Consider the following 21,321-nt stretch of genomic DNA (forward strand, 5'->3'; position numbering starts at 1 on the left):
ATCAAAATTTTACAACCTAGAAATTGAAATAGCATGCATTGATAGCTATTGGTTTGTATATAATAAGAATATTAAGAATTGTTTTGATGGGTTGTTTGCATCTTCAGAGAAACTAGAGAACTATTTATACTTAAAATTTGAGGCAAAGCTTGATGAACAAATGGACTCTTGTATGGATCACACATGGTAAATATTGTTCCCAGGTCTTAAGATGAGAAATAAGGATGTTTTAAAAATAGCAGGAAAGACCTTCGGTTTCATTTTAAAAGTCTGTGAAACTTATCTGAAAGAAATAAACTTGAAAAATAGATTGATGGTGGGTGTTCTGAGTGATAGCTTTATATCTATATATAGATATAGATATATATATTTCTGTCTCCTGGAATTCACCTCCAAATCTGATATACTTACTCCATTGTCCATTTTGTTTAGTTTTTACTGTTTGTGTTTTACTACTTTTCGTTAAGTTTTTTGAGTCTTACTCTGCAAATAATGTCTCAAGTGCTAAAAACTTGAGAGTATTTCCTAGCGGCATATCTGTATTTTGCCAGAAATATTCCTAGGGAAGAATATTTATGTTAAATAATATTCGTTAAAATAATAGGCATTTCATTTTTTTTTTAAATCTAACAATTAGGGAGATTGTTATATTGGCCTATTCAGTAACTTTATAAGTGGACTTATTTTACTTAGAAAATTGTCCTGACTTCATATTTCTGGTATAACTAGAGCAGAGTGTTAGCTCCCAATTCGCATGTAGTGAGGCTGATTTTATATAGTTTTTAAATATACAAACTAAACCAGGCTTGCAGAGTGCCTGAATTGAAATTAAAATGGAAACAAGCCAAACATCTTAAATTATTAACTAAAATGCTCTCAGAATTTAAAACTTACATTACAACTTTCAATAACATATTAATGATAAAATGTTGATGCATTTGTTTTAGCTGTACTCTGGCTAGATTAGAAGCTTTCTCATTTTGCCACAACACAGTTTTTTGGTAGATATATCATTACATTTTATAAGGACATAGGAAACAAGAGAAATGACTTAATATGCTGGCATTATTTTTTATATTAAAAAAAAGCCAATTTGGGGAGCATGTGAAATTACAGAACTTGAGAAGAGTAATATTTTAATAAAGTTGTTAAGTTCATACAGAAAAAGATACCTTCATTTTCACTTCCTGATGTTTCCTCCTCTTTCACATAGTAAGGTACCATTTTTGCGTATTCAAAACTTTCAGGGTATCAGTGAGATTAGCAACATACTCATGAATATTCACTGTTATGTGAAGTGAGAACTCCATTCATGTCTTTTCATGCTTTTCTCAGTTGCATTGCTATCCATGCTGACATTCACAGCTCATAATAGTTCTCTGTAATGAAAAGAAGTTTAGGTTTCTTCATTTGTCAAGATTCTCTCTCTGTTTTTCTTTCTCTCTCTCTCTCTCCATTTCTTTCTCTCTCTCTCTCCATATGCATTTGTCTCTGGGTAAATGTGTGTGTGTATATATAATAGCTGTAACACATGTATCCTCCTAATTTGGATTACTTAAAACATTTCATATTTAGGTACGGTTTAAGGCTTGTGGAAAGTAACATAATGTCTTTTCTATCAAAGGAAATCTTGATTACTCTATTTTGCTCCAGTTTCGTCTGAAACACCTTCCTGCGACCCCCCTCCTCTTTCCCTCTTCTCCCAGTAACAATTGTTTCAAATTAGCCAACCGAGAAGAATGTGTGCCCTGACCTGACCAATGGGAAGGGGACAGGTACATCACCTGCATTAGGAATAAATAGGGAAGGTCTTTGCTTCTTAGCACATGCTTTTTGAGTACCCGTGCCCTTCTGTAGAAATAAAGAGCCTTGTTGAGATTTCCCCGTGTTCATGTGTCTCATTTTCCGACACTGATGATCCGAGCCATGTCCCCAACAGGCTTATGTAGAAGGAACTTAGTACTGTTACTATTAGAGGTTTACATTACTGGATGAGTTATTTATCTTGAAGGTACAGGAGAAGAGGTTTAAAAATGGAATGAAATGGAATAGAAGCCACAGGGTCCAGAGTTGTTATGATGGCCTTTGAAACTGCAATATTAGCAGTGATATTTACTCATATCTCAAATGTTAAGCAAGGCAGAGATGAGGAAAATATGTGTGGAATTTAAGAGTAGTAGAGGAGTGATTATCATTGACTATCCCTAAAGCAAATGAGAAAGAAGCACTTACCACATGCAATTAGATCCCAACATCTGTTACATGGGGCTTCTAGTTAGCTATATTGGAATCATTGTTCAAGCAAACTATGCTTAGCCTGAGGATAAGGAACATAAATTATGTATAATGTGGATAGTTTTGAGTAGCATCTTTTGCTTGCTGTTTTGGAATCCCTTGTCTTCCTCCTGTTGATAAAGCTAACAAAGAAATGACAATGTGGCTCAGTGTGCAGTTCTCTCATTCATCTTATTAATGTTATTACTCATCATATTGCTAGTAGACAAATAGCATTATATAAAGGAATTTTGAAATAAAATTAACTGAATACACTTACAAATAGACAATTTGTAGCTCAATGTGCATTACAAAAGTAGCATTTTTAAAATTATTTCATACAGTTTAAAATATTTCCTTGGGCGTATATAAGCACACATATGCATAAGTTACAGTGAGAGTCTGGTGGAAGGATATAGAAGTATCATGTGAAATAACCTAGCCCCGAGAATAAATAACACTAACTATAGTCTCAAACACTCTTAGACCTTCTTTCTGTAATCTGTACTACTTAGTATTGTTATGTATTTACCATCACACCCTCCTGTGCATATCAGCTATTGTTTCCTTTCCTTTAAAACAAGTTTCTTCAAAATGAGGGAATTTGAGCTTTATATTTAAACTGAAGCCACATGAAAAGGAACAGAACTTTCTGGAACTAAAATTCACAATTCCAGAACAGAGCACTCTCTCTGACTGCTAACCCTGTAGTGGATACCCAGATGAGTCCACAAATATTGGATCAAACTGCCTAAAATGTCCACTTTGGGACAACTACAAAGACATGAGAGAGAAATATTACTCAATGTTAAATTTATTCTGTTGCTAAATTCTACATTCCAAACAGACAAAGTTGTCTATCCTTTTAAATATGTGAGTATGTTCATGTTTATTTTTTTCAGACCTCAGAGATAAGTTGTTTACTGTCCATATTTGTCTTTCTTTTTATACATACACATGACTTTTGATACATATGAGCAAGAATGTCTTGGAGTTTCCACAAAGGCACACTGGGTTAAGGAATCCGGCTGCAGCAGCTTGGATCCTTACCAAGGTGCAGGCTCCATCCCCAGCCTGGTGCAGTGGGTTAAAGGATCCTGGGCAGGTCAGAGCTGTGACTCAGATGGAATCAATCCTTAGCCCAGGAAAACTTACATATGCAGCAGGTGCAGCCATAAAACAAAACAATACAATACAAAAAAATTTCTCTTCAGTCTGAACCTAGGAATAAAAATGTTGGGTTACAGAGATGATAAGTTTGAGTTACTATTTCTTGGTACAAATAGAACTCATAATGGGAGGACATTTCTAGCAAGATTCCCCTGGACAGCTACAAGATATATCTTGCTATACTAAATACTAATTCTTAGAGCAGGTGAAAAAATAAAGTGACTTTGGCATGTAACAGTATTTGACAATCTCCTTTAATTGCTTTGTACTTACTATAATTTTGATTTTTGAAAAGGCTGATAACATAGCCCCAAGGACAGCAAAATAAGAGAAAACAATTCATTTGTCTAATTTTATCCATATATTTATATTGCATTTGTTTTTCTGGATACTTTTTAAATATATAAAAGATTATATAATATCACATATGAAAATGGAGGTAAAGGAAGAAAATAAAGTTGGGGATAAAATGGAATAATACTTGAGACCAAAAGAATGCATATTGCAGTAATATATTCACCCATCGATGATGAGACTTGCTTTTATTTTATTTTATTTTTATTTTTATTTTTTTTATCTTTTTAGGGCTGTGCCCATGACATATGGAGGTTCCCAGGCTAGGAGTTGAATTGGAGCTGTAGCAGTTGGCTTACACCACAGCCACAGCAACGTCATATCCAAGCCTACACCACAGCTCATGGCAATGCCCTATCCTTAACCCACTGAGCAAGGCCAGGGGTTGAGCCTAAGTCCTCATGGATGCTAGTCAGATTTGTTTCTGCTGAGCCACAATGGGAACTCCCTAGGCTTGCTTTTAAATCTAAGCTTTCTGAGAGCTAGTAAAAAAGAAAAAAAAAAGGAAAAGAAATACTTCCAGCACAAATTTCAAAATGTCTGTAAGTTTAAAATAAATACTTAACTAAGCTACAATTCCTAGTAGATCATGAGGGAATTAATCCAGGGTGAGGAGGGGAATGCTTGCTGGAAGGAGTGGGAAAATGTAAATAATATGTTTTATATGTTATGTTAAGTCATTAAATAGAGTGGCTAGAGAACGCTTCATGGAGAAAATAATATTGGAGTACAAAATAGATGATAAAGGAGCAGGTCCTATGTTTTTCTGGGGAAGAAGACGGACACAAGGCAGAGGTACTCAGCTTGGAGTGTGCTTGGCATATTAGAGAAAAAGTTTGTAGGCTAGTGGCTAAAAGAACAAAATCAAGCTAGGCATTTTAGAACAATGTAAGTATTTGACTTTTATTTTCAGGGATATTGGGAACCACTAGAGAGTTTTAAGCTGACATATCTTAGAAGGGTAACTCTGGCTATTGTGTTGAAAATGGACTGAGGCCGATCAAGGTCTGAAACAGGAAGACCATTTGGGACCTCATTGCAATGCTCTAGTCAAAAGATAACGTGGACACAGACTAAGTTATAAATAAAGGTAGTAAAGAAAAAAGGTCAAATCTGAGTATATTCTATAGATGATAGTATTTTCTTACACAAACTGGATATGAGACATGAGAGGCAGTGAGTCAAAAATGACTAATAAAAATTATTCCTGGAAAATTTGTAAATATGGAGTTTCCTTTATCAGGTTAAAGAAAGACAACATGAGAGAAAGGCATAGACGAATATGGGGAGGATCCAGAGCTCATTTTGATCAGATCTCAGTCTGATTTGCTTAGTAGACTTGTGATTGGAAATGTAGAGTTGGCAGTTAGGATGTGTGTTTGGTCCAGGAAAGAGGGAAGAGAGATCTGGACTAGAGATTTAAGTTTGAGAGTCATGAGTTAGGGGTATAGATGAGACTGAATGAGATGATCCAAAAAGAAAAGAGAGAGAAAAAACATACAAAGAATAAAGTTATGGAGGCAAGAATGAATGAACAGGTAGCAAAAGAGGAAGCAAATGATGATGCGATGATGTGAAAGTAAATCAGAAAGTATGGTGTTCTGAAAGGCAAGTGAAAAGAGGTTTGTGAGCAAGAGAGTGATGCACCATGTGAAATGTTGATGACTAAGTTGAAAATTAAGAATGAACTACTGAATTTAAAAACATGGAGGCTCTTAATAACTTAGTAACTTCAGTTACCAGCACAGCCATGTCATATAACAGACATTCTGTCTTAAATGTGGCTTCATTAGATGAATGTCATTTTTCATCAGTTTTGTGAGCCGAGGACTTTTACTGGGTCACTGAGTAAAGTTGTATAGGGACTTGCTTAAAGCTGACTGAAGGATTTACTTAAGGTGGAAAGAACAGTAACTGCCTGACTAGGGTCTATCATCTTTCCAATGGTGGAGTAATATAGAGGATCTGGCTCACTTTTTTTAACTACTTTTCTATAATCATTATATTTAAATATATATATATATATATGTGTGTGTGTGTGTGTGTATATATATATATATATATATATATATATATATGATCTTCTTTATTTCAACTTCATTGATTTGATGTTCTGAAAATAAAATCTTGCAGTATTCTGAGAGTATGAACCTTCAAAATTTCCATGTGCCTGTGAATTGGATACATTGTAATTCACTTGAGTCTATATTTTTATCATTTTCCCAGATGATAGAGTAAGAAAATATTGATTGTTGATAAGCATTTGACTTCAGCAATATGATCTCCCTTGCTTGTTATCTTGTTCACTTTTATTTATACTTGGAAGAAATGTCCTTCATGACAAATTCTCAGCGATAACTGTGAATAAACTATTGTTCCCACCTCCTTTTCATTTTCTGTTTTGCCTATGCTCAATTTTCTCTCTCTTTCACTTTTTCTCCTATTGGCTTTCATGTATGTTATATACTTCTTGTCTATTGCAGTTAAAAAAAGTGGTATTATATTGTAAAAAATGTGGCTAATGTTCCAAATTTAATTACATAGGATGAATTACACTTTTACACACTTCAGTCTATACAAACTCCTATCCCAGTGGCAATGAGATGAAATATATTTATTAACTATGTGCCTTTATTTACATACATTACTTTATTTTTTTCACAACACTGCATGTTGCGGATTATAAGAATGTAAAGGACTTGCCTAAAGATTATAGAGTCAGTAAGTAGTAGAGCCAAGGTTTTGACATAGATCTTTTGACTTTAGGTCTGTATTAGCTATCTATTGCTGCATAGCAGTATTGAAACAAACAATATTTTACAACAACCCACATTTATCATTTCACAATTTCTTTGGACCTAGAATCCAGGCATAGCATACCCATATCCTCTGCTTTTCACCTCACAAGACTATAACGAAGGTGTTGTAAGGGCTACAGTCTTAGCTGTGACTTGACTGGGAAAACATCTTTGAAGCTCATTTGAGCTTGGCAAAATCAACTTCCTTGTGGTTGCAGGACTGAAATCTTCTGTGTCTGATGGCCTGTCAGCTGACCTCCCTCAGCTCTTAAAGGCGGCCATAGTTATCTGTCATGCAGACCTCCCAACATGGCTAACTGCTTTGTCAAAGCTGTCAAGGGAAAGAGAGAAAAAGCCTCCATTAGATAGTCACTAGGATCTCATGTAATGTAACCACTTAATGTACATGTAAGTATAACTTCCTATTACATTTGCTGTATTCTTTTTCTCTTTTCTTTTCTTTTCTTTTATCTTTTCTTTTATCTTTTCTTTTCTTTTATCTTTTCTTTTCCTTTCCTTTCCTTTTCCTTTTCCTTTTCCTTTTCCTTTTCCTTTTTCTTTCCTTTCCTTCCTTTTCCTTTTCCTTTTCCTTTTCCTTTTCCTTTTCCTTTCTTTTCTTTTTCAAAGGGCTGCAAGTGCAGCATGTGGAAATTCCCAGGCTAGGGGTCCCAGATCTGAGCTGTGTCTGTGACCTATACCACAGCTCGTGGCAATGCTGGATCCTTAACCCACTGAGCAAGGCCAGGGATGGAACCTGCATCCTCATGGATACTAGTTGGGTTCATTTCTGCTGAGTCACAATGGGAACTCCCACATATACCATATTCTTTCGGTGAACCAAGTCAGAAGCCCTACCCACACTAAAGGGAAGGGAGTCATACAAAACCAGTGGCAGGCTTCATGGAGGACACCTTAAGAATCTGTCTACCATAGAGACAGACATTTTAGTTCCTCTGAGCTTAGGTTCCAGCTTCTTTGTTTAGAACCCTTCTCTCCACCAGTGCAAAGGAGGTACTGTGGTTGTCCCAAAGGACTCTAGTTTCACTTCTTAAACCAATACTTGCACTCTGATCTGAAGTTTTATGTATAGTTTTAATGTCAACTTTCTGTTCTCTTTTATGAGTTGTAAGCCATGTAAGGTCAGAGATGCTGTCTGTACTTACAGCTATATTTGGGAAAGTTAGCTCTAGGGTGAGGTCGTTGATAATTACATTGTAGTGTTCTACCTCTATTACGGTCATTTCCATTTTAACCATTTAAATTTTATCAAAAAATTATAGGGCAAAAATCCCAAATTATGATTTTATATATCAACTGAATATATAAATTCAGTGTGAGTTTCCCATGAACTCAAAACTAGAAGGTTTTCAGAGTTAAAGTTTGTGTATTTCCAAGGTGATAGCAAGATACAGGAAAAGGATATCTAAACTGTGAAGTAATAAACTTGGAATTTGATCTTGGATAGGCTTTTATTAGCTACACCACCTTAGTCAGGTTATTTCAATGCTTGAAACAGGGTAATTTGGAAACACCAGAGGACTGGCTTCAAAGAAGAAGATTTGAATATAAGAAATGTTTTGTTGGAGTTCTCTTGTGGTGCAGTGGGTTAAGGATCCAGCATTGTTTGCAGTGCCTAGGTTGTTGCTCTGTCACGTGTTCAATCCCTGGCCTAGGAACTGCCAAAAGTCAAAAAAGAAAAAGAAAAAAATGAATAAAAGTTTTATTTAGCTTGATAATCTTGGAATCCAGATTTTACTCAATAAGTGGCTATACAATGGCCATGCTTACTATTTAACCTCAGTGAAAAAATGTGTAACTACAATTTCACTTTTAAAAGAATTTGTTTTAATCAAATAATGTGATTTGGGAACTTTATGTTTTCATTTACAGGGGGTGATATTCAAGAAAAATGAATGTTTCTAGCTCTATGATGTAGATGAACACCCTTCCACAGGAGTTAAATTGGGGAAAGATTGTTGTGAGAGCTTCTATGCAATTCATATTGCTTATACACCTTTGCATAATTAATTGTTTTATGGCAACAACTAGTGTGCTCTGTGTACAGTGCAGTTTTCTTATTTTAATGTTTGGAATGAACCCAAACAGTCAATTACTCTCTCTCCCTATAGAACTTACTCTTTTAGCTTCACTGAATTAGGTTAATTAGAAAGGCAATGGACCCCTTTCCCCACTGCCACCTCCACAGCATTTTTAGAGAGTAAGCCATTTGTGTTATAACTGCCTATTAAAAGAAGCAAATACATTTTTCAGGAAAATATTAAATGTACAATTGTGATTTAGTTCCTATGATGTGTGTGTTTACTCCCCAATAGAATCAAACATAGACTGAAGATGAGAAAAAAAAAAGCTCAATCTAAAGATCACTACTAGTATGAATTTGTTGAATAAAATTCATTTCTTGACGTCAAATCTAATTTCTAGTTTCTACAAAATTGTCTAAAGTTAAAAATCTGAGTCTCTCCCTAGTGATAGCAGGCCTGGATAGCTTACCTAAATATCCCTTGATAGATTGCCATCCATCCAAGGCAGGGAGTTATCTTTACAAGTTTATCTAGAGTAAACATTCTCTCTGTACCCTTTAATTTCTCAGAGTGATTATTTTTCATTCAAAGCTTTTGAGCCCATATAAATTCTTCAGACCTTGCCACACCTACCCTAATGTTTTGTGACATTAACAGTAGACTGGTTTGTGAAAACCTCTGGAACATAAGTCATTTGGCTTTAACTTTACATGCTTTCCTTTCTAAAATGGAATTAACACTAATAGCAATACTGTAATTCATATTTTTCAAGTCCTGGTTCTGTACCAGGAGCTGCAATCATATGTATTATTTTACTTAATCATCAGAGCAACACAATAGGCCCTTTTTATGCAAATTACCTTAAACACGTAAGTTGGGTAAGGAAGTTGATATAATTAGGCAATTTTATTGATTAAGTTATTTTATAGTGTATTTAAGTTTTGAAATATCTGGACTTTTTATCCTAGTTAAAAAATAAGTAGCTAAAGGAGTTCCCACGGTGGTGCAGTGGAAATAAATCCAACTAGGAACCATGAGGTTGCGGGTTTGATTCCTGGCCATGCTCAGTGGGCTGTGGATTCCTCCTTGCCATGAGCTGTGGTGTGGTTTGCAGATGTGGCTCGGATCCCATGCTGCTATGGCTGTGGGCTCTGATTAGACCTCTAGCCTGGGAATCTCCACATGCCACAAGTACAGCTCTAAAAAGCAAAAAAAAAAAAAAAAAAAAAAAAAAAAAAAAAAAAAAGCTATGTAAAAGAAACTTAAGACAAAAGCTGAAAATCTACTGCAGCACTGTTATTTAATACAAGTATAGTTTATATTATTGGCTATGATTGATAATATGTTCATCTAAAGAAACTGTAAAATTATTTAAAGCAATGGATTAATGAAGAAACCTAAATCTGAATCAAATTTCTAGTTCTGCTGAGAAGTCTGTTTAGAGGCAAATGACTCTCCGTAGCTATCTTTTTTTCTTTCCTTTCTTTTTTTAAAGTAAATAAAGCATCTTTTATTGTGTAAGCAGCTTTTGCAGAGACTCAGTGAAGGTCCAGTCACTTATAAAATGGGGAGAACAGGAGAGAAGAGGTCATACTCATTGGAAAACCATTTTAAATGAACTTGAATTTCCTGCCTCAGATGAACTGCATACAAGTATTGATACTAAAAGGATGTATTAATGTGATTTTTTAATTCATTATTTTATATTGAATAGAGTTTGTTTACAATGCTGTGTTTCAGATGTATAACAAAGTGATTCAGTTATACATATATCTATTTTTCAAAGTATTTTTCTCATGTAGGCTATTATAGAACATTGAGTAGAGCTCCTATGTGCTATGGTTCTTGTTGATTATCAATTTTATGCATAATAGTGTGCATATGTTAATTCCAAATTCCTAATTTGTCCTCCCCTCCACCTTTCCCCTTAGGTAAACATAAATTTCTTTTAAAGTCTATGAGTCTGTTTCTGTTTTGTAAATAAATTAATTGTATCATTCTTTTAGGTTCCAAATATAAGTGTTGTCATATGGCATTTGTTTTTCTCTGGCTAACTTACTTTACTTAGTGTGATAATCTCTAGGTCCATCCATGTTGTTGAAAATGGCATTATTTCATTTCTTTTTATGGCCAAGTAATATTCCATTGTATATATGTACAACATCTTCTTTATCCATTTCTCTGCCAATGGACATTTAGATTGCTTTCATGTCTTGGCTGTTGCAAATAATGCCACTATGAACACTGTGGTGAATGTATTTGAATTATGGTTTTCTCCTGATATAGCCCCAGGAGTGGGATTGCTGGATCATATGGTAGTGCTCTGAGTTTTAGTTTTAGTTTTTGAGGAAAGTACATAGTGTTCTTCATAGTGGTTGTAGCAATTTACATTCCCACCAACAGTGTAAAGAGTTGCCTTTTATCCACACCCTCTCTAGCATTTATTATTTGTAGACATTTTGATGATGGCCATTCTGACTGGCGTAAGGTAATACCTTATTATAGTTTTACTTGCATTTCTCTAATAATTAGTGATGCTGAGAATTTTTTTCATTTGCTTTTTGGCCATCTCTATGTCTTCTTTGAAAAAAAGTCTATTTATGTCTTCTGCCCACTTTTTGATTGTGTTTTCTCTCTCTATCTATCTTTTTTTTTTTTTTGATATAGAGCTGAATGAGTTGTTTGTATACTTTGGAGACTAATCTTTTGTCAATCACTTCATTTACAAATATCTTCTATTCTGTGTGTGGTTGTCTTTTCATTTTGTTTATGGTTTGCTTTGCTTTGCAAAAAAACTTAAGTTCAATTAGGTCCCATTTTTTTGGTTTTTATTTTCATTAGGAGATGCATCAAACAAGATATTGCTGCAATTTATGTCAAAGAGAATTCTACCTGTTTTCCTCTCAGAGTTTTATAGCATCCAGTCTTACATTTAGGTCTTTAATCCATTTTGAGTTTCTTTTTGTGTATGGTGTTAGACGGTTCTAATTTAATTGTTCTACAGGTAATTATCCAGTTTTCCAAGCACTACTTATTGAAGAGACTGTCTTTCCTCCATTGTATGTTCCTGTTTCTGCATTGTAGATTAATTGACTGTAGGTGTGCAGGTTTATTTCTGGGGTTTCTATCCCATTCTAGTGAATATATTTAAGTTTTTGTGCCAGTACTTTACTGTTTTGGTTGTTTTGGCTTTATAGTATAGTCTAAAGTCAGGGAGCCTGACCAGCTCTGTTTTTCTTTCTCAAGATTGCCTTGGTTTTGGGGGTCTTTTGTGTTTCCATACAAATTTTTTAATGTTTTTTTCTAGTTTTGTGAAGAATGTCATTAATAAACTCATAGTAATTGCATTGAATCTGTAGATTGCCTTTGGTAATATGTTCATTTTGACAGTATTGATGCTTCTAATCCAAGAACATGATATATTTTTTCATCTATTTGTGTTATCTTTGATTTCTTTCATTAGCATCTGATAGTTTTCAGAGTACAGGTCTTTTGCCTTGTTAGGTAGGTTTATTCTTATCAATGAGATGATGAATGGGATGGTTTCCTTAACTTCTCTTTCTTATCTTTCATTGTTAGTGTATAGACATGAAATTTTTTTTTTTTTTTAGGGCTGCACCCATGGCATTTGGAGGTACTGAGGCTAGGGGTGGAATCAGAACTACAGCTGCCAGCCTACAGCACAGCCACAGCAATGCAGGATCTGAGCTGCTTCTGCAACCTATACCACAGCTCATGGCAATGCAAGATCCTCAACCCACTGAGCAAAGCCAGGGGTCAAACCTGCAACCTCATGGTTCCTAGTCAAATTCGTTTCTGCTGCACCATGATGGAAACTCCTAGAAATGCAAACTTTTTCTGTCTACTAATTTTGTATCTTATGATTTTACCAATTCATTAATTATCTCTAGTAGTTTTATTGTAGTGTCTTTAGGGTTTTATGTGCATAGAATCATATCATCTGCAAACAATGACAGTTTTACTTTTTTTTTCCAATTTGGGCACCTTTTATTTCTTTTTCTTCTCTGATTGCTGTGGCTAGGACTTCCAAAACTTTGTTCGATAAAGTGGCAAGAATGGACAACCTTGTCTTATTCCTGATCTTAGAAGAAAGGCTTTCAGCTTTTTCCCATTAATAATGGGTTTGTCATCTTTGGCCTTAATTATGTTGAGGTAGGTTCCCTCTATGCCCACTTTCTGTAGAGGTTTTTTCTTTTTTTCTTTTTAAACATAAATAAGTATTAGGTTTTATCAAAAGCTTTTTCTGCATCATTTGAGATTATCATATGGTTTTAATTCTTCATTGTTAATGTGGTGTATCACACTGATTGATATGCAGATATTGAAAAATTGCTTCCCTGGAATAAATCCCACTTGATTATGGTGTATGATCCTTTAATGCACTGTTGGATTCAGTTTGCTAGTATTTTGTTGAGGATGTTTTACATCTATGTTCATCAGTGATATTGGCCTGTAATTCTTTTTGTGATGTATTTTTCTAGTTTTGGTATCAAGGTGATGGTGGTCTCATAGAATGTGTTTGGTGGTGTCCCTGGCCTATGCAATTTTTTGGAAGAGTTTGACAAGTGTATGTTAACTCCTCTCTAAATATTTGATAGAATTTGTCAGTGATGCCTTCTGGTTTTAGACTCAATACCTACTTTTTGAAGAGGAAGAATAAATCCAATATTTAAGGCTGTAAAAGATTGACTGATTATGATTTTTTAAAAAAACATTAAATATTTAACAGTGCTAGTATTTTTTGGTTTGTGATTGATTTAGTTTTCATTTTTGCTTTTGATACAAGAACACACTTTTTTCTGTACATATGTATGGTTTTGTAATAAAGAAGTATCTTTCTATTGTGGTACTGATTTTTGATTTTGTAGAAGAGCAAAATTGAAGGTAAGTGGAATTAAGTAATCTATCCATTTTCACATGTCTAATAAATGGTAGATCCAGGATTGGATTCTAAGTCTGTCAATTCCAGGGCCAGCTCTCTACACTTCCATTATAGGACTATAAAACTAAGTTAATACCTCTTTCCTGATTTCATTTATACTTTATTATGACACAAGGAAATTTTCCTGTAAAATAAATCCCATCTTGGGTACCACCTATTTTGTAAGACAGGTCCCACAGGGTAAATGCTTGTTGATGAATGGATCTCTTTATTTTCATGAAAACTTCTTGTATATGTGTTGTTCTGATATACACTCTGCTAAAATAGAGGCATCCAACTTTCTTAGTAGTATACATAGTGTATGCTATCCTTTTGTTTATTTATATTTTATGTCTGTGTCTTTATATTTAAAATGGAATCAGGGATGGGGTTGGATTGTAAACATCACATGAAAGAAATTAGTGAAGAGACTTTACTGGAGAAAGGGCAATCTTGCAAAAAAAAAAAAAATAGGAGGCAAAGGGAATACACTCTCCCAATATGTTTTGCTGGGCAGATGCTTACCAACATTGTCTCAGAACACCAGCTGCCCATATCTGGAAATCCTTGGACCTATGGGAAGATGTAGGCTCACTACTAGGGTAGAGATAGAAGAGCTGCTCAAATCTTACATCTCAGCTTAGGCGTTACCTATGCTGCCATGAGAGGGTAGAGGACAGTGTTGTCCAGGTAAGCCAGAGTGAACATCTACATTCATTTAAAAAAAAAAATATTGCTCCTTGCATCATGTCCTTCCTAGCTGTGCTCTCTTCTCTTTCTTCTCCAAATCTTTGGTCTAAGGTAACATGACATAGAAAAATACTGAGAAATTTTTGGCAATGGAAAGGAGTATTCTGGTGAAAGAAAAGCAAAGCTCTTTCTTTTTTCAGCATTTAAGTATTAGAAATACTTATTGTTTTCAGACATTAAAAAACACAGGGGAGGGGAGAAAGCAAGAAAAATACTTTGTGACAAAAAAAAAATCGTTAAAGTCCAGATGCAGTGTTTTAGTCTCATCACTTTAACATTCATTAAAATAGGAATTCCCATTGTGGCTCAGTGGTAACAAACCCAACTAGTATCCTTGAACACATGGGTTTGATCCCTGGCTTCACTCAGTGGATTAAGGATCCAGCAATGCCATGAGCGATGGTGTAGTTCACAGATGGGGCTGGGATCTGTCATTGCTGTGGCTGTGGTGTAGACTGGCAGCTAACAGTTTCTATTCGACCCCTAGCCTGGGAACTTCCATAGGTTGCAGGTGCCCGAAAAAGACAAAAAAAAAAAAAAAGCTATTACACTTTTTCTCTAGTTATAATCTATTTGCATTATAAAGGAGAGATCATTGCCCCCTTCTCTTTATGTAGCTGTATAGTGTATACTATAGAAAACCTACCATTACTGTTGTTATGCATTATTGAGTCAAGGCAAAAATGTTACTTAGTTGACCTATTATGCATTTCTTTATTTTTTCTTAATCAGAAAATAGAATCCCATTTAATTCCTTAATTCCAGTATTTGGTCTGTGTTTCAATACACAGACTAAATACTTTTTCAAAAGTTAATTCTGTGAACTATTTGTGAAAGAGTATGTATTCAGGCCTAGAACGTATCTGTAGTTCAGGAAATGCATTCATTGCCTGTTCTGTACTTTTGGATGTATTATTTATAGGTTATATATTTGCCAGTTCAATATATATAAATAATATATATATATATATATAAAAGGATCAATATCTCTGTTTAGATATGTGTACTAGTATGTGAAAAAGAAGTAAATTACCTACTATTTAGAAAAGTATGTGTGTGTGTGTATTTCAACATTATAAAAGAATTATTTCTTTTAACATTTCCTATTAAGATAAGCTCTTTAGTAAAGCATGATAAAAATATTATGAATTATTTTTATTATTATTATTATTACTAACTTGCTGAGAAAAATCTTACAGAGACCACCCCTTTTATCTTTAATTACACAGTGGTATAACATTTAGGCCAATTTCATCCCTTTATAGCAGATACATTTTGCATTATTGTTCTTTAAGCTAGATTTATATTTATAGATTATGCATATATTCTTTTTTTGCATATCATTTATCTCAAAAGGGTTAATATTTGCAATGTCTGAAGAACTCTAGATTATATATTCTTGTATGCTATCCTAGGGCAATGAGTTATCTAGTTATATGCATTTATTCTAATGTCCTTAGGTGAGTACATTCTTATTTGCATAGCTACATCTCTTCTTTATACCAGAAGTTTAATAAAATGGATCAGATGAAAATGATTACTCTAAACTACATTGCCTTGTTCTTTGTCAAAGGGATCATTGCAGTGTGGGAATAAAGGGTACTTGAATTGCAGCAGTACTGTCTTTATGTTCAACTTGTAAAATGCATGGAATCTTTAACAAAGTAGAAGAGATTAGAGACATACTCCCTTTTCAACTCTTATTCAACAGATGTCCACAATTCAGCCCACTGAAAGAATAATAAGAAAGCAAGCATTGAAATGTTACATTAAAATAGTGTGTTGTTCCGGGAGAGTACCCTAGACATGTCTTAAAGAAGAATGTCTTCCATTGTGTATTTGCACATTAGTTTTGTCTTTCACATATAAGATTTATGTTTTATGGATTTACTCTAAGATAAAAGAGAAAGAAGCAGTTCTCACCATGGGAGTCACTACTACTTCTTTATCTCTTGCTTTTTCTTCCTTTCTCTTATTTTCAAGGTATCTCTCTTCATATCAGAAGTCTTACTGAGTGAAGTGAAATATCAGCCTCTGTTATTATAGGCTTTTCCTTTTGTTCAGGATAAAATTCAGTGATAACTCCGGTGCGAAGTGATGGACAAGGAGGGGAACAGATTATTGTTGTAAAAGGGAAACAAATAATGAAACTCAAAAGTGTTTGAATCTCAGCCTCCCACCTCATCTCCCAAAAATATCATTTATAAATAGTGTTCTAAAGGTATTTTTGTCTTTTTGAAACAGGACATCTCATATGTCATGCCAGATATAAAGTTGAATATTTTCTGCTTTGAAACAGATTTGCAAGTCAGCTGGGGTTTAAGCATCTGATCTTTGTTAAAAGTGAATACAGGTAGAATATATTTTCAAATAACTTTTTTTGGTTTGCAGGTACAATTCTGGTGGATAACATGCTGATCAAAGGGACTGCTGGTGGACCAGACCCGACCATAGAACTCTCTCTAAAGGACAATGTGGATTACTGGGTGTTGCTGGATCCTGTTAAACAGATGCTTTTCCTGAACAGCACAGGCAGAGTTCTGGATAGAGATGTTAGTACATTTTTTTTTTGCCCATATGTTACAGCTTTATTATAATTTAAATGTGTGCATGTGTTTATTGATAGGTCAAGTTTGTTTTTTTTTTTCCTGTATTCATCAACAAAAACTTTTTTTAACTCCTTGAAAGAAAAACAAAAAGGGAAAAGGGCCATCTGTGTCTGAGAGAACCATTATATTTCTCTTCTGACATCCTGGAAGGTTGTCAGACTTCTGAATAAGGAGAATAGAATGCTCTGAATAACAGGGTAGTAACCTTGGAAAAGTAGAATACGCATAGCCTAATCTGTGGCAATGTTGGAGAGTAAAACTAGGTGTTGGCTTGAACTCAGAAAGTTGAGTTGAACCACTAACAGGAGGCTGCTCTTAAAAGCACAAAATACTAGTTGATAATGAGTGGAAATGTGCTTACAGAGCTAAAAAACAATTAAAAGAACACTAGCATAAGTTTCCTGGCAATATACCAGTCCTATCATTCTTAGGCAGTATGACCTGAGTATTTTTTTTTTATTAAGAACAAATAACCAAAGTTGAATGTCTCCTTTCTGAAACATTTGAAAAACCTGATTAGATTTAAATAGCTCTCTAATGTAACTTTATTCTCACTCATTTGCATTCTACTCTTAGATGCAGAGAATAATGTGTACATGTGTGTGGTGGGGGGATCGGGTGGCAGGGGTGGTGTTATAACCAGTAATTGTACAGGACCTTGGGAAAACTCCAGAAATACATGTAAACATGCCTACCCCCAATTTCCTTTTTATAAAATCCAAACATCAGATATTCAACTTCCTGAACCTGAATCATCTCACAACATTGTTTGAGATTTAGGATCTCCTTTAAATATGGTGTGAAGTAGATGATCCCTACTCTGTTTCACATCTAAAATTCAGAGTCTTAAGAGCTTTGTGGTGAGGTAGAAGGAATCAGACTTCCCACGAGGATGAGCTGTCCTTGTACACTTGGAAAAGTCATCCTTGATGCTGTTGCCATCTCTACCTTTGCCCCTACTCACTATGTCCTTTCATCACAGCAACATTATTTATACCCCACAATTTATAGTTTTTTTTCTGGATGGCTAAGAAGGTATAAAATGGAATAAGGTTATCTTAGAATGTATCTTCCCTTATCTGAATTTATCTTATGATAAAGCTTAGTTTTATGAAAACAATCTGGATAATAGCACAAACTGGCAAGCTGTAAGAGTCTTCCTAAACTGTGGATCTCCCAAGCATCCCTCTTTTTTATTATATAAGTTTCAGGTATACAACATTGCAGTTTAATATCTTTATACACTACAGAGTGATCATCGCCAGAAGGTCAGTTATCCTCCATCATCATTCAACTGACCCCCGTCACTTATTTTGCCCACTCCCTATGAAGCATACTTTATTGACTTTAATTAGGAATATTCATATCCCAAGTCATACACATTTTATAATATAACGTGGAGATTTAAATCATATTTATCTATTTTAGACTATCATTTTATATTTTGTTTCTTTTTTAAAAAAAAACACCTAATAGTTGATAATGATAATTTACTTATTTACTGGTTAAATACTTTCTTTTTGGAATCACATCATTTGATATTAAAAGCGTAAGTTTAGGTCTGATTTATGAATTGAGAGAAAGGATACTTTCAGTATAATTAAAATGTGTTCAATAGCTCCAGCCAATAACATTGTTTTAATTATAATTATTTTCCCAAAATTATCTTTACTTTTTAAGATCCCCATCTATTTTCTTGGCATTAATTTTTTATTTTCAATAAGGGCAGTATTTATTTAACATTGGCTAAATTGAAGCAGTATCATGGGAATACACTTACAAGTGATTTTGCCTGAAATAAATAATTACAAAAATGTGTACAGGTATCATTTAAAGAACCATCCAGGCTGGTTCTTTAAGAAAATATTCAGAGAGAGGAGGCAAGATGGCAGAAGAGTAGGGGGACACGCTTGCCCTCTCCCACACACACAACAAAAAAAAACACATCTACAGGTTAAACAACTCACACAGAACAGCAACCAATCGCTGGCAGAAGAACCAAAATTCCAATAACGGCAAGAATCTTGTGACATTACTGGGTAAAACAAGAGAAAAGAGAGTGAGAGAAGATGAATCCGAGGTGGACAGGCACTCCCGAAAGGGAACTGTGGAGGAGAAATGGATCCCACACCCTGGAAAGTCACCTACTCAATGGAAAGATCAATCGAACTGGAGGAATCTCCAGATGCAGAGAAGAGTGTAGCAGTAAGTCGGAGTTCTGAAAAGCAGAGCGAGAACCAAACAGATCATCTGAACTACTGGCACATTCACCAAAAATTGAGACACTTGGCTGGGCTCTGAGACCTCGGCTCCAGAGGTTAGTCCCTGGGAAAGGGTAGGGTGGGTAGAGCGGAGTCTGTTGGGAGGTCTAGGAACCGGTCTGTCAAGTTTGATGGGCAGAGACTGCCTGGGAGACTAGAAGGAGGGAGCAATACACTAAGGGTGGGGAAGTGGAAAGCCACATCAGAGGGAACCTGGGAGAAGAGCTAGGTCTGTGCCAGCTCTTCTCCCAGTGGTGGGCCCCCATAGAATACTCCCCATGCCACAGCAAGCTTACTGGCCTGCCAGCTATCAGAAAGTTATGCTTACCAGTCTATCCTCCCTTCCCACTCCTTACGCACACGCTGGATGTGGGGCTGCCTGCCATCTGGGAGGGCTGGCCTCAACCATTGCCAGAAGCTTACCACTGCAAGGGCTGTCCCTGCCCTGGCCTGCTTGCCCTTTGGAGGGGCTACACCCCTGTGGAGCAGTACCAAACACTTCCAGCCACTGGGAAAAGGCCTGTAGCCCAGAAAAGATAGAACAAGCTTGGCCAGGCTGTGAAAAGATCTACCTACATTCTCAGGCAGTCCTTCCAGGTTGGGCTGCCCTAGGGAAGAGCCTCTTGGGTTCACAGTGGCCCAGCTAGCTGCTCAAGCCCTCAGGGGATGCTGCACTCCTGCGGAACAGCTGCCCAGCACCATCACCTCCCTGCAAGTGCCCCCACAGCCCAGAAAAGCTAGAACAAGCCACTTGGGTTCACAGCAGCCCAGCTAGCTGCTCCAGCCCTTGGGGAATGCTGCATTCCTGCAGAACAGCTGCCCAGCACTGCCAGCCCCCTGCAAGAGCCCCACAGCCCAAAAACACCAGAGCAAGCTCTGCCTTGCCAAGTGAAATCTGCTTCCATTGTGGCACAGACCTCCCAGTCCTGTCTGTTCTCAGGATGTCCTCCTTTGCTTCAGAGAGACCCTGTCTGCCCCGCCCACCCTCCAGAAAAGCCACACTGCCTCAAAGAAGACTGACCAACAACACCAGCCCCCAGGAAACATTCCACAGCAGTGAAAAGGCAAACACTGCCCGGCCATGGAGAGTAAAACTCCACCAAGAATAAGAAAACAACAAGCAAGATGAAAAAGCTGAGAAACCACCCCCAGTTAAACCAACAGGAGAACTTACCTAAGGCAGTCAACGAAGACACAGATCTCTGCAGTCTGACAGACCTGGAGTTCAAAAGAGAAATAGTCAAAATACTGAAGGAATTAAGAGAAGATATGAGCAGTAATGCAGACTCCCTCAGAAAGGATCTAGAAAATATAAGGAGGAGCCAAGAAAAACTAGAAAATTCATTTGCAGAGATACAAACTGAGCTAAGGGCAGTAAAAACCAGAAGGAATAATGCAGAAGAACGAATCAGTGATGTGGAAGATAGAATAATGGAAATCACCCAATCAGGTCAGCAGACAGAAAACCAAATGAAAAAACATGAAAGCAATATAAAGAGGGCCAATCTACGCATAATAAGAATTCCAGAAGGAGTAGAAAAAGATAAGGGGATGGAAAAAATATTTGAAGAAATTATCGCTGGAAACTTCCCAAATCTAAAGGATACTGAGTTCAAGATACAGGAAGCACAGAGGGCCCCAAACAAATTGAACCCAAATAGACCCACACCAAGACACACAATAATAAAAATGGCAAAAGTTAGTGATAAAGAGAGGATCCTAAAGGCAGCAAGAGAAAAGCAGAATGTTACCTACAAGGGAATCGCCGTAAGATTATCAGCTGATTTCTCTGCAGAAACACTGCAGGCCAAGAGGGAATGGCAAGAGATATTTAAAGTGCTAAAAGGGAAAAATATGCAACCTAGAATACTCTATCCAGCAAGAATATCATTTAAAATAGAAGGAGAAATAAAATTTTTTTCCAACAAACAAAAGCTAAAAGAATACAGCAATACAAAACCCAGGCTAAAAGAAATACTGAAAGGGCTTCTCTAAACCAAAAAGAAAGGAAGGAAAGAAAGGGAGGAAAAAGAAAAAAAAAATAAGAGGAAGAACTAGGATTGAGGAAAACACAATCAGAGAGCAGTCATTCAAATAAGCCAGCAAACAGATTTAATCATG

At 35.9% G+C, this 21,321-nt stretch overlaps 1 protein-coding gene across 1 annotated transcript in view; it reads left to right on the plus strand.

The window, feature by feature from the left end:
* The window catches only part of PCDH15 (protocadherin related 15), an 857,865-nt gene that overhangs the window by 373,797 nt on the left and 462,747 nt on the right, over positions 1–21,321 (plus strand). Inside the window, 1 exon segment of the mRNA XM_021073535.1 lies at positions 16,722–16,882. Coding sequence (XP_020929194.1) covers positions 16,722–16,882 — 161 coding nt within the window.

Source organism: Sus scrofa, chromosome 14 (assembly GCF_000003025.6).
Source record: "Sus scrofa isolate TJ Tabasco breed Duroc chromosome 14, Sscrofa11.1, whole genome shotgun sequence".
Taxonomy (NCBI): domain Eukaryota; kingdom Metazoa; phylum Chordata; class Mammalia; order Artiodactyla; family Suidae; genus Sus; species Sus scrofa.